This window comes from Carassius auratus, chromosome 1 (assembly GCF_003368295.1).
Source record: "Carassius auratus strain Wakin chromosome 1, ASM336829v1, whole genome shotgun sequence".
Taxonomy (NCBI): domain Eukaryota; kingdom Metazoa; phylum Chordata; class Actinopteri; order Cypriniformes; family Cyprinidae; genus Carassius; species Carassius auratus.
Window position 1 is genome coordinate 9126602 of NC_039243.1, and position 13824 is coordinate 9140425.

Consider the following 13824-nt stretch of genomic DNA (forward strand, 5'->3'; position numbering starts at 1 on the left):
CATCTCCGAAGTCTCCCGACGGAAACCGAAGTGTAACTCCCGTCCCTGTATCATCATGGCTGCCGTATGTGCTAGTCTGCACAGTAACGCTCTGCTCGGAGACTGACTCTCCGCTCCTTTAGTGCCTCACATTTACTGTCTCCAGCCTCGACATCTCGGCAAATAGTCCCGCTTGCATGAGCCCAATCCTCCCTGGTTGTGTTGTCTCATAATATCGAGCCTTCATCAAGCATTTCGTCGGGCCTTAAACACCCCCTTAAAAGACAACATTTTATTTCCCCAATGGTCTGAATACACTTTCCGCCTTTATGAACCATGTGTGAAAACTGCGCCGAGCTGCTGGAGGTGCTCAATGAGAGTAAGTCAACAGCATTTGATTGTTACTCGTGTGTTTTTTGTAGTTGTTTGCAGCAAGTTGTTAGCATGATTGTCCGAGCATGCGGCTCACTCCCTCGATTCAGCGCAGATCTTTACGTTTAATATTTAAGCATTCACACTTTTTGTCAACGTGTACATTTAAAATGGCGTTCAAACACATTTTGGCTGTTTTATTTTTTTGGTTTTGACATCTGTTTTTATTAACGCAATGCTAGCTGAACGTGTTAGCCACTCGTCATTTCAGAATTAAATCGTCAAACAAGATCAGCCACAAAATCTGCTGTTTATTTCCAACGGAAGCAGCAGAAGACGTCTTTTTCAAACATGTTTTCATATCTTTGGAGGCTGATGGGAAGTTGAACTGGCATCAGAATTAGCATTAGCCTAAGCAGAACTGTTTTTGACATTGTCATCCTTCTAAATGCACACAAATCAACATCTGATCGCCAAACACGATTAATGCTGATGTGTTATTATGAGGGTCAATGTGATCGGACAGTCGTGATGAGAGTTTTTAGCAAGGCTTTGGCCCGCTGCTGGACAGGAATCAGACCGTGTTTGTGTTTGTGTGCTTTGTTGGATGGAGAGAGAGTGTGTGTTTGGGATTAATGCTCTTTCTTTGCTTCAGTACTGATGTCTTGGCAAGGCAAGGCTTTTGTATGATACTTTAAAGACTTACTATGATTTATGTCCAAAAAACATGGTACTCTGCTGCTATAGTCATGATGATAAATATATATACTATTGTTTTGAACATTACCGTGGTATTTCCATGATATTTTAAAGAAATACTATGAGAAATGTAAAAATATCCTGGTAAAAAAAACATGACACTATGCTTGTACACGTTTTATGATGTCAGATGGTACTTTTGGTTTATTGCATTGAAGGATTGCCGTGGTGTTTGCGTAATATTTTAAAGAATACAGTTGAGTTACTATTATACATGTCAAAAAAGTCCAACAAAGTGGACAGATAACGGTATTAATGTATTACCGTGATATAAAAACACAAAACCATCATTGTACATTTTCCTCCCCAAAAAAGAACAACAACACGGTTTTACAAAAGTGTCATAACTAAAATGCAAAATGCATGGTGTTACTATAATAACGTCGAAAAACATTAAAGCATAAAACTATTTTTTTCCCTGGTAACTTTTAAGTGAGATAAAAAAAAAAAAGATATTAAATTAAATCTTGCACGTTGTTGCGCTGTCATTGCTCGTTATTAAAGTGTTAGATCACCATAGCTTTTTTTTTATTTCCATGTGTTTTTGTGCAAATATGTGATGCATTTGCATTTGAAATGTATTGTCGAATTGTGTTTGTCAGCACTAACCCCATATGACAAGAACCATGGGTGCCAACAGTTTGGGGTTATTTAGTAGCAACTAATAAAGCTGGTTGATAAATGCACCAAATATATTAGTTAAAAGTACCGTATCGTGTATATTTTTAATATATCATTTAATCTTATAGAGGGTGTGAAGCCATGTTTTCCAAATCGTTTTTTATTAAATGAACACAAGAATGATATTTAATAATTGTGTTTAATATGCACAGATTTAATATTAAACGTCAGTGTTATTTGGTAGTGTGCATTAGCATGTGTGTTTTTGGCCTTCAGGCGTGTCTGGTGTCCTTGAGTGGCAGCCGCATATGTGCATGTGCAGCTTAACATCTCAGCCCTCAAACACTGTGCTGTGTGGAGATAGACTTCAGACCCACCCTTTGATTGTGTGGGCCAGTTTGACAGTGTTAATCTGACCCGGCGTGCTGTGCGTTTGTGTTCAGGAGAGAGCTTAAATGCAGTCTCAAGTGTTTGTGTGTGTACTCTTTTTGTCAGCACTAGTCTGTTTATGCATACTCTGTAATTTCACATTTTCTTTAAGGTCAAAAACAGCCAGACAGTCACTGAACCAGATGTGCCAGACGTCATAAAAAGATATGAATCACAGGGAATTTTGACTAGATTTGGAAAGTGCCTGTATAAAAGTGATCTTTGTCATCATTTACTCATCCTCATGATGCTCCAAACCCTTTCTTTCTTGGGTGAATTACAAAAGGAGATATTTTGGAGAATGTTAATGCAGCTCTTTTCAACACAGCAAATCTTTCAAATGGATGCACTGTAATTAATTTGTTTGCCATATTTCAAGTCCTCAGGAGTCAGATGATTGCTTTGTGTAAATTCAAGTTTTAATTAGCTCAAATCTTCTCTATCCGAGCTCTTGTGTGGTGTCAGGGCTTTTATGTTGTGCATGTTGTAGCTCCTCCGCTTGAGCACAATCTCTGAATTGTGAATAACAAAAATGCATCATAGACAAATGGCCGAATATTATTGCATATAAAAACAGATGGCGATTCAATGCAAGACAGAAAAGAACAGACTTAGTAAAAATAAGTTGAGTCTGTTCTTCTCAGAACATGTTGTAAATAACTTGTATATTGTTACTGTAAATAAGTTATTTTTTTGGTGCTGTTTGTCATTTTCAGAGTACAACTATATTGAAAAAGAACAACGTGAACGTTCTTCAAAATATCTTCTTTTCTGTTCAGCAGGAGAAATAAAGTCATATGTGTTCTGGAGCGACACGAGGGCATGTAAATGATGACATTTATGAATGTCCGTTTTGGTTGAGTTAGTCCTAGAAGTCATTAAAGTTCAGTTTCTGTTAAAGTTTTTGTCTTGGAAGGAACCAAGTACTGTAATTCAGTGTGTCTCTGTGTAAAGTTTTAGAGACTTTGAGGGATTTTTGGTGCTTTTGTGGTTTCAAGTTTTCAGCTTTGATAACAGATCCTCATATAACCGCGCCGTCAAACTGTTTCTCAGTCCTAGAACACAATGCCCTGGATTGTTACTGTAGAGCTGTGGGGAAACGGCAGAGGAAAAAGAAAAACGACAGGAAAGCCTTTTTTCAGAAAGAACGAACAAAAATCTCATGTAGGTCAAGGCTAACCAGCTGCTCGCGTGAACTTTACAACCCCAAGGTAGCATTCCCGAGTCCAGCAACTCCCTCGTCACTGTGGAAATCATTAATTGTGTGTGTGTGTGTGTGTGTGTGTTTACTTGGTTGGGATTGGGCACATAAATTGATAGTAAAGTCATGCAAATGCAGAATTTCATCTGATCATCTGTAATGATTTCCCATATCTAGTGTTACAGTGAAAAATACAATCACAACATTTCACATTTTACGGATGGAACTCAAATTTACAGTAAAATTTTTTTCATTACCTGAAATTATAATAAAGCAAATGATTAAAATCTGTTTTTACTTTTATAGCATACTGGCAATCCCCTTAAAAACACCGGTGTCACATGTTGAATCAAAGTTCATCACACAAGTAGCTCTTCCTCGAGCTGAAGTAAATACTAATATTTAGAAGGTGCACAGTGTCACAAACACAAAACACAATCATGTTAAAAAATGACACTAAAATAATGCAATAATTATTTATTTAACAGCATAAGATGAAACACAAAACCCTGATGTATGTCTCACTGATATAATATAATTATTTCAATGAAAAACCATCAGATGTGTCACACAGGGAATTCTGGGAATGTCAGCTGTACATTTAAGCAGCATTGTACTGTAAAATGACATGAAGTGTCTCATTAGTAATTATAGTTTTTCAGTGTATAACGTTAAACAGTTAACAGGTTTTCACGGTTGTCATTTGTCATTAAAAGTACATACATTCTTGACAGTTTGATGTACCTTGAGTTTGGGTTGTTTTACAGATTTGTTTTTGTGCTGTGCCACTATTGCTCTTTACTAATTTGAAGGAAAAAAACGTACATAAACCGTATTAAACCTTTGCGTGCAAGTCATCTTTCAGCATTTGTGTTTGCTGTGTGTCTTTAAGTGTTCTGATCCCAGACAGCTCCAGAAGCCTGTAGTCACTTCATTAACGGCTTTGTTTCTCTGTCTCTGTGTGTTTGTGTATTTCAGTCTCGGATGCAGACAGCTCAGACGGCCTGCAGCTGAAGAAGGAGCATGCCTTAAGAGTCTTCACTTACATCAGCACATGGACACAGAGGTCAGCACTCAGTCATTCACATATATACTTCATTAACTCTCTCAAACATTCAGTTACTCATTCATTACCTAATTGGCTGGTTTGGCTTCTCAATAGCTCATTTATTCAGTTCATTCACTCATGCATTACCTCCTTGACTTCCCACTCAATAGCATTTTTATTCCTAACCTATAACTCTGTTATTTGATCATTCACTCACTGCAATCTTTCATACATACACTCATTCATCGCTTGAAGATTCATTCAATTCACCCACTGTCTTTATTTAATAATATATTCTCATTCACTCACTGAATCGCTCATTCATTCTCATTCACTTACTGATTCACTCACTCATTCCTTGCTCTCTGTCTTGCTCATTTTTTCTACTGATTCTATCACTGATTTTGACACTGATTCACTCATTCATTCTCATTCACTCACTGATTCATTCACTCATTCATTCTCTCATTCACTCATTCATTCTCATTCACTGACTGATTCATTCACTCATTCATTCTCATTCACTCACTCATTCATTCTCATTCACTCACTCATTCATTCTCATTCACTCACTCATTCATTCTCATTCACTCACTCATTCATTCACTCATTCATTCTCATTTACTCACTCATTCACTCATTCATTCTCATTCACTGACTGATTCATTCACTCATTCATTCTCATTCACTCACTCATTCATTCTCATTCACTCACTCATTCATTCTCATTCACTCACTCATTCATTCACTCATTCACTCATTCATTCACTCATTCACTCACTAATTCACTCACTCATTCATTCTCATTCACTCACTCATTCATTCTCATTCACTCACTCATTCATTCTCATTCACTCACTGATTCATTCACTCAATCATTCTCATTTACTCACTCATTCACTCATTCATTCTCATTTACTCACTCATTCATTCTCATTCACTCCCTCATACACTCACTCGTTCATTCACTCATTAATTCTCATTCACTCACTGATTTGCTTGCTTGCTCACAGATTCACTCATTAATTCGCTCGTTTATTCACACACGATATTCACATTCCCTCACTGACTCATTTATTCACTCACTGAATGGCTCATTCATTCTCATTCACTTACTGATTCACTCATTCATTGCTCACTGTCTTGCTCATTCACTCACTGATTCTATCACTGATTTTGTCACTGATTCACTCATTTATTCTCATTCACTTACTGATTCTATCACTGATTCATTTGCTCGTTTATTCACTCACTGACTCATTCATTCACTCACTGATTTGCTCACTGACTCACTCATTTAGCTGATTCATTCATTCATGTTTTGTACTCCATCCTGCGTCATGTTGTTGTTTTCTTTGTCATCATGGCTGTTTTGTCATGGATTCATTTTCGTTTGACCTGTCGTTTGGGATGGATTGAAATACTGTTAAATTTGTTAAACTGAACTGAAAGTACTACAGTCTCCTTGGTGGCTGAAAGCTTGATTAAATTAGCCAAGACATTTAATAAACAAACACATTAGAAGCTAGGACTTTGCGAATGATTTGCTGATGAATCCGATTCTCTCTGTGTTCATCTGCAGGCAGTGTCTGTGCTGTTTCAAAGAATACAAACACCTCGAGGTGTTCAGCCAGCTGGTTTATGCCCTCATTAACTTGGTCATTGTCCAAGTAACCAACCTTAGGGACCGTCTGCACAGTGGCCATGGCAACACTAGGACAGAGGGGGCGGAGTCAGAATGGGGCTCCGCCCAGCCCCAGCCATCACCTAGTGAGGATGAGCCACTGAATGTGGAGCGGGACTCTGCTGAAGAGGACGGTGGAGAAGAGGACGGAGATCAGCACAAGAACCAGAATCAGGGGGTCAAACCGGATCCCCAGCCCAAGCTCAGTGAACCCATGGAGGGTGAGAGCGGGACAGACGGCGGCCTGGACCCGTTTGCATCCTGGAGCACAGAAGACCAGGAGAAACTGCTGCTGTGTGCTGCCAAGATCTTTCAGATCCAGTTCCCCCTGTACACGGCCTACAAACACAACACACACCCCACTATAGAGGTAATACATGCTCGTATAGGCAACAGGGTTTCTAAAGTCTGGCTTCCAAGGTGTTGTTGTTTTTTTTTTTGGAGATGTGGGTGTTGCACTCAAGCTTGCACTCAGGTGTGGAGGGTTGAAGCGGATTAAATGATTGGTGAAGTCACCATATGTCACCTAAATGTGTCCTTTACTAGTCCTTTAATGAATTAATAGTTCAAAATAAGATCTAGTACATGCATATACGAAATAGAGTAAATTTTCATTTCATGCATATGCATTTTAAGCCTTATCCAAAATAACACATTTGAATCTCATCAAGGTTGCTTCACTTTAGGTATCACCAAAAATGATGCCTTAACCAGTCCCAACATTAGTAATTGTTCCTTTTCTGATGCTCTTTCTGTAGATTTGCCAAGTACGCTTACATGTGCAGTTATAATCCGGTTAATGCATTTTCAGACTGATCAGTAAAGACTCGAATATTTGAGACTAAATACTTATAATACATTTTGTCTTTCAGAGCAAGCTCACAACATCAAGGCCAATTGTAATACAATTACACGTATATGTGCCAAACAAAGCTGAGCTACAGTCATATTTACACAACATTTTAAAAAGACAAATCATCTAAATCAAACTTTTCAAGTTCATGTAAAAGCCATTAGAGTGTTTTCCTGGTCAGGCATCATCAGTACTTGTGTGCATTTCTAGTTGATCTGTAAACATTTCACTGGAGATATTGAAGTCATTTTTACTTTGACAATATATCTTTTGGACAACAGAAGCATTATGTACTCCAAGTTACTGCTTTATTACTGCTAAATTTTTTTGATGAGCTGAATAACCAGAGCAAATTCTCAAGACAAAAAAAGAAGCTGTTTTCTGTTGAAAAGTTGAGTGTGGTTTTATTTGGGTCGCTTTTTAATATCCGTTTGTTATTTTTATCCTCAGGATATCTCCGCACAAGAGAGCAATATCCTCGGCTCTTTCTGTGATATGAATGTAAGTCTCTCTCTCTCTCACACACACACACACACACACACACACACACTCATTATGATGGGCTTGATTACACCGTTTAGAGAGAGGTCATAACCACAATAGATGCTGAGTGGCTGGAGCAGGACTAGATTTAACTGTCTCTGTGTGTCCTGTGTATGAAAGTATGAGATGTTCTCCGTTTAGACATTGGCTAGTGTGATTCATCCGCACACATGAATCTTCACAGGTTTTATTAATTAAATGCAAACTATTCATACTCCGACTCTATGTACGGATGTTTTCTGAAGCTCGTTTGATCTCATATAAATGAGACCCATATCTTGGGATGTTTTTGTAGCCTGTAATCAGTCCTGCCTGCAACAATTTTGATTCATCTGTTGATGATCTCACACCATATGTCTGCACTCTCATTGTGTGTAAATGAATAAATAACATTTCATACTCAATAAATGCATATTTTTGCACACAACATAGCGTACATGACAGATTATATTATTGTAATGATTATTATATTAATACAACAGTATAAGGCTATTTCTCTGGTAATTATATGACAAAATCTGTTTATATTTTATTATCAGTCTTTATGATTTTAATGAGTATTAGGTCATGCTTACTATATATAATGTTTTATAGACACATAATGTTAGTTTTGTAGTGTCATCTTATATTCTTATTATATTGTTGTGATGATTATATACAACAATGCAAGCATGTTTTATAAGTATATTATTATGATTATTATATTATTATTATTATTAATTAAATAGGCTTTGGACTGATTTGCCGGGGAGAGATCTTCTAAAGTTTATTTAGATTCAACTCATTTTAAGTTTGTTTCTGTCCTGTAAAAGCATCCAGAACGGAGTCAGGTGACCACACAATAATGCTGTTGAGATAAAGGCAGTGTTTTCTTTGGGCATAATTTAGGAAAATGATCTGGGTGTGTTTGGAATGATTGTATTGCATGCTGACGTGTGTGTGTTCAGGATGTGGAGGTCCCTCTGCACCTGCTTCGGTATGTGTGTATGTTCTGCGGGAAGCACGGCCTCTCTCTGATGAAGGACTGCTTTGAGTTCGGCGCTCCTGACACTCTCCCCTTCCCCATCGCACATGCCTTCATCACCATCGTCTCTAACGTGAGTCCACGCAGTCAAACAAACCTCAGTCAAACCAGAGTCTGACTTGTTAGATCTGTAACCAATCAGAGGTGTGCTTTTACAGATCAGAATATGGTTGCACATTCCCGCTGTGATGCAGCACATCATCCCTTTTCGCACTTATGTTATCAGGTAAGATCTCCTTTCTTTAAACTAGACCTAAACTAGAAGCTTCAAAATCATTAATTGGCAAGTGTGCAGGAAAATCTGTTTTCATCTACTTGATCCGAGCTGATTGACTGAGAGATATAAACGAGATGCAGGCTACTCTTAGAAAGAGCTCTGCAGAGGGAATCAGCTCTCTGCCGAGTTGCTAGGAAGAGCATCCCTCACCATAGCAACAGTCGCCAGGGCTCTCCTCACATGACCTTGGGGGAAGTCAGACGGCTGGCAGGGGAGCGGAGCGAGTGCTGGTCATGTGACCCGAGCCAGACAGGATTAGAGCCGCACACAGGGAGAGACTCACAGAGAGAGAGTGTCTATTTGTTTATTCCCTCAGAGATTTTCTTTTGTGTTATATTTTATAATATTGTAAATTTGCATCCCACCTCAAATCGACAATTATATTAAAATACTATATTATATATAAATCTGCGGCACATATAAATATGTATCCACGTGAAAATATAATACAACTTCAAAATGACTATTGTTATATTGTATTATGTCGTTTAATATTATTATATTATATACAAATCCACATATCATATAAATGTAAATCCACTTCATAAGTACTTATTATAATATCATGTAATATGCAAATCTGAATATGCATACATAATTGTTATATTATTATAATAAAGATTTTTTTTTATTAAATATTATCTTACAAAAAGGAAAATTTGCAACAAAATTGGAAATCATGCTACTGTTATGTAACACATTGCAATATACAGCTTAAATGTAACCCTGCGAATTCAAACACACTTTGGGTGGGAAATGATGACATGTTAATTATTAAGCCTCTGAAACGCTCTGTCACACTTTTGTATGTTAACTGCTTTTCATGGGGCCAGATATATCCTTTATAAATGCAAAATGAGTTTTTGATAAAGATCCTTAAATGAATGTTTCAGGTTTAATACAAGTTAAGCTTGCTGCTGATTAGAAAATATTTTCAACTAGTCCCTCTGTTTTTCTAGGCAGATGAATATTTGTGCTCAGTTGCTTTTATGTGACTCGTCTGGTTTAATATGATTCTCCGTCTGTCTCTAGGTATCTGTGTAAGTTGTCGGATCAGGAGCTGCGTCAGAGCGCGGCGCGAAACATGGCCGATCTGATGTGGAGCACGGTAAAGGAGCCGTTGGACAGCGCGCTATGTTTTGACAGAGAGAGTCTGGATCTGGCCTTCAAATACTTCATGAGTCCGACGCTCACCATGAGACTGGCCGGCCTGAGCCAGATCACGGTACGAGAGAGACACACAAACACAAGAACTCTCTGCCATCGTCTCCAGCCCGTGTTGAATGATCTGTGCTTGTGTTTCTGTAGAATCAGCTGCACACCTTCAATGACGTCTGTAATAATGAGTCCCTGGTGTCTGACACTGAGACGTGAGTGTTACGAGTCCACTGCTGTTAGTAGTTCAGTCCAGCTAGATGTGTATCGACATCTTTCTTTCCTCTCTCAGGTCCATAGCAAAGGAACTCGCCGACTGGCTCATTAACAACAATGTTGTGGAGCATATATTTGGACCAAATTTGCACATTGAGGTGAGTCCAGTAAACTTTCATAGATACGGGTTTCGTTTTGTACAAGCTCTGACTAAAGGTGTGTTATTTCTGATTGTGTTTCTGCTGTAGATCATTAAACAGTGCCAAGTGATCCTGAACTTCCTGGCAGCCGAGGGCAGGTTGAGCACTCAACATGTGGACTGCATATGGGTCGCTGCACAGGTACACACACACGCGTTTTAGACTACACAATTTTATATATTATGCACATTATAGTTTTAGTTAACAATAACACCTGCATTGCATGTAACTGAAATAAAAATGTTTATTTAGCTTTTTATACAATGTAGTGTTTTGGAAGTATATATATATATATATATATATATATATATATATATATATATATATATATATATATATATATATATACACACATACACACACACAATATTGACTCCTAAAAGCACTTATTAAAAAGCAAAAATGCAACAACAGAAAATAATTTCTGATATAATAACTAAATCTATATAATAGATTATATTTATAGAAACATCAAAATCTTTCTCATTGCATCCAATGTAACAGTGTTGTTGTTGTTAACGAAACAATTACAAATATTTTTTGTTAATTGGAAGTAAAGCTGAAATAAAATGTAAAATAGAACAATATATTACTATGAAAATATAACTATTAAAAGATATACATAAGTTAAACAACTTACTGAAAAAAAAAATAACTGAATATAAAACAGAAATAAAATAAATGAAAGCTGCATAGAAATATATATAAAAAAAAAAAAAAACAATTCAAATGACAAAACACACATCATCACAAACTTAAACTCAAATATCATGAAAACCAAAAATATAAACATAAAAGCTCATCTAAAATATGAATAAATACTACAATGGTATTATATAATTAAAAGTAAAACAACGCTGCATCCTACTGTATGTACTGCATCAGAAACAAATTTTTAAATGTAGTAAATTTCTTTCCTCTCTATCTTTAGCTGAAACACTGCAGTCGCTACATCCATGACCTCTTCCCCTCGCTCATAAAGAACCTGGACCCTGTTCCTCTGCGGCACGTGCTCAGTCTGGTGTCAGGGTTACACCCCAGCGCACACACCGAACAGGTACCGCTCGCTCTCAGAGCACATCCACACATGTTAGAATTACACACAGTCTGTTTAATCATACACAAAACTAGATGCCTGCTCTCACTAACATACTTCCAAACAGACTAAAACCTAGCTATCCAGTATGTGTTTGTTGAGTTGTTTCTCTGCTTGTGTAGACGCTGTATTTGGCGTCCATGCTGATCAAGGCCTTGTGGAATAACGCTCTGGCAGCCAAAACTCAGCTGTCCAAACAGAGCTCCTTCGCCTCCCTGCTCAACTCAAACATTCCCATGGGCAACAAGAAAGGTGTGTTGTGTTTGACATCTGCTTTTGGATGTGCATGCCAAAGATTTAGACTCGAGACTTCTCCGTTAGAAGCTGGTGTAGATATATGCTTTGTTTTGTGTATTCTGAATTAGAGATTTAGAATTATTGTATTCAATTTAGGTCAGAAAGGGCAATTAAAGTCAATATGAAAGTGCTGAAATTATATTACAACTAAAATGTGTAGGAGTTTCTGTTGAAGGATTTTATTTATTTACTCAGGATCTCAGTGTAGCTTGTTTATGGTTAAAATGTCATCTATGTTTTATTTTTCCCCCAGGTTCTCCTGCAGGAAGCCCAGAGAGCAGTGACAACAGCGACACGCATCACAGTGGAGGAAGTGACATGGAGATGGACGAGCCGATCATGAGCAGTGGAAAACGAGGGCAGCAGAGGCTGTCGGACACAGAGGTGACACATTGTCCAAAAGATGATTTGAAACCTTGTCAATCAGCTTCAGCTTATTAGGTGTTTTTTGCCGTTCCACAGGAGTCTCTGCAGGGCAGCTCTGATGAGACGGCCAACAGCGGCGAGGAGGGCAGCAGCAGCGGCCGCAGCGAGGCATCCAGCAATGAGGCTGGATCCAGCCGAGCCAGCCAATCAGCAGGCAGCCCGGGCAGCGAGCTGCACTCCGACGACATGGCTGACAGCGAGGCCTTGAAGGAGGAGGAAGAAGAGGAGGAAGAAGAGGAGGACGATGACGATGATGATGAAGACGATGACGAGGACGATGAAGACGACAGGCCCGCTGTCGCCTCCGAGGGCAGCCCGCAGAAAGACACTAGAGAGTCGTCCACGTCAGAGCTGCGAAAACGCAAAGCTGGTGAAGCACTCGGAGAGGTCCAAGGCCCTCCGGAGCGACCCGGAATTCCCCCTGGCGTTCCTGGCTCCATCGCCTCTGTTCCCGGACTTTCCAAAACCAAATCCATTCCCTTCACCCCAGAGGCAGCCGCGGCCATGGTAGCCTCGTCTTCCCTTAGGATCCTCGAGCCTTGCACGTCCTCTTCTGCGTGCCTGGAGGGAACATCGGGAGAGCAGGCTGATTCCCAATCCCAGAACCCCCAGCAACCACAGCAGGGTGACACAGAGATGGGCTCCTCACACGGAGCGTCTGTTTCCCAGGAGCCGCCATGCATGACTCGACCGGCGGACTTCCTGACGGAGGCCATGGGCAACGAGCTCTTCAACTGCAGGCGTTTCATCAGCCCTCAGCATCACCACCATCATCACCACCATCCTCATCATCACCACCATCACGATGGGTGAGTCTCTTTTCAAAAACCTAGTGAGCTCCCAACTGTCTACATAGGCAGCATCCTAACTGGAGTGGAACCTCATAAGTTCACTTCGGGTTTGCCTTTTTCCAAGAAGGTGTCTTAAAAGGTTGCTTTGATGCCTTAAAGTGTTGTCTAGGTAGACATCTCACTAGGTTTTAATCCAGAGCCATTGTGTCTTCTGATAACAGACTTTCAACACAGACTTTAATTCTCCACAGTCACATGGTAGAGGACATGCTGAGCGCCGATGACGTGAGCTGCAGCAGTTCCCAAGTCAGCGCCAAGTCCGAGAAGAACATGGCGGATTTTGATGGAGAGGAGTCTGGCTGTGAGGAGGAGCTGGTCCAGATCAACTCGCACGCAGAGCTCAGCTCGCACCTGCAGCAGCACCTACCCAACCTGGCCTCCATATATCACGAGCATTTGGTGCAAGGTACGTACACAGTGCTAGGAATTTTCTGGGTGTGTTTGCACTTCTGGGTGCATTGCTCAGTTGCAATTATGGTATTCTGTGTGAATTCTAGTAGAGCCCATCCGATATATCATTTTGCCGATATTATTGGCCGATATGAGCCTGTCGAGATATAACGATATTGGTGAATATGTCGCTGATATTATTTTTTTACACAACACATAATGCAGATAAAATGCTTGAAATGGTGTAATTACTTAGTTTGTCCAGCAGAGCATTCTTCATTGTTTGCTACTGGTGACCTGGAAATTCCGCCTTGATTCCAGTTCCAAGGGAACATACATGTTACATTTAAAGAGCATTAAAGTGCGCAAATTTATATTGTATTCATTTATAGAGGTATACATG

The 13824-nt window shown here is 39.3% G+C and overlaps 1 protein-coding gene across 1 annotated transcript in view; it reads left to right on the forward strand.

The window, feature by feature from the left end:
• The first annotated feature begins 315 nt into the window (after nt 1-315).
• LOC113059875 (ubiquitin carboxyl-terminal hydrolase 34-like) overlaps nt 316-13824 on the forward strand; it is a 42491-nt gene continuing 28982 nt past the window's right edge. The window contains exons 1-15 of the mRNA XM_026228569.1: nt 316-358; nt 4340-4427; nt 5992-6463; nt 7397-7447; nt 8437-8586; nt 8672-8739; nt 9823-10015; nt 10099-10160; nt 10238-10319; nt 10410-10502; nt 11293-11418; nt 11580-11709; nt 12008-12138; nt 12217-12989; nt 13223-13437. Of these exons, the coding sequence (XP_026084354.1) occupies nt 316-358; nt 4340-4427; nt 5992-6463; nt 7397-7447; nt 8437-8586; nt 8672-8739; nt 9823-10015; nt 10099-10160; nt 10238-10319; nt 10410-10502; nt 11293-11418; nt 11580-11709; nt 12008-12138; nt 12217-12989; nt 13223-13437 (2677 nt within the window). The remainder of the gene's footprint in view (nt 359-4339; nt 4428-5991; nt 6464-7396; nt 7448-8436; nt 8587-8671; nt 8740-9822; nt 10016-10098; nt 10161-10237; nt 10320-10409; nt 10503-11292; nt 11419-11579; nt 11710-12007; nt 12139-12216; nt 12990-13222; nt 13438-13824) is intronic.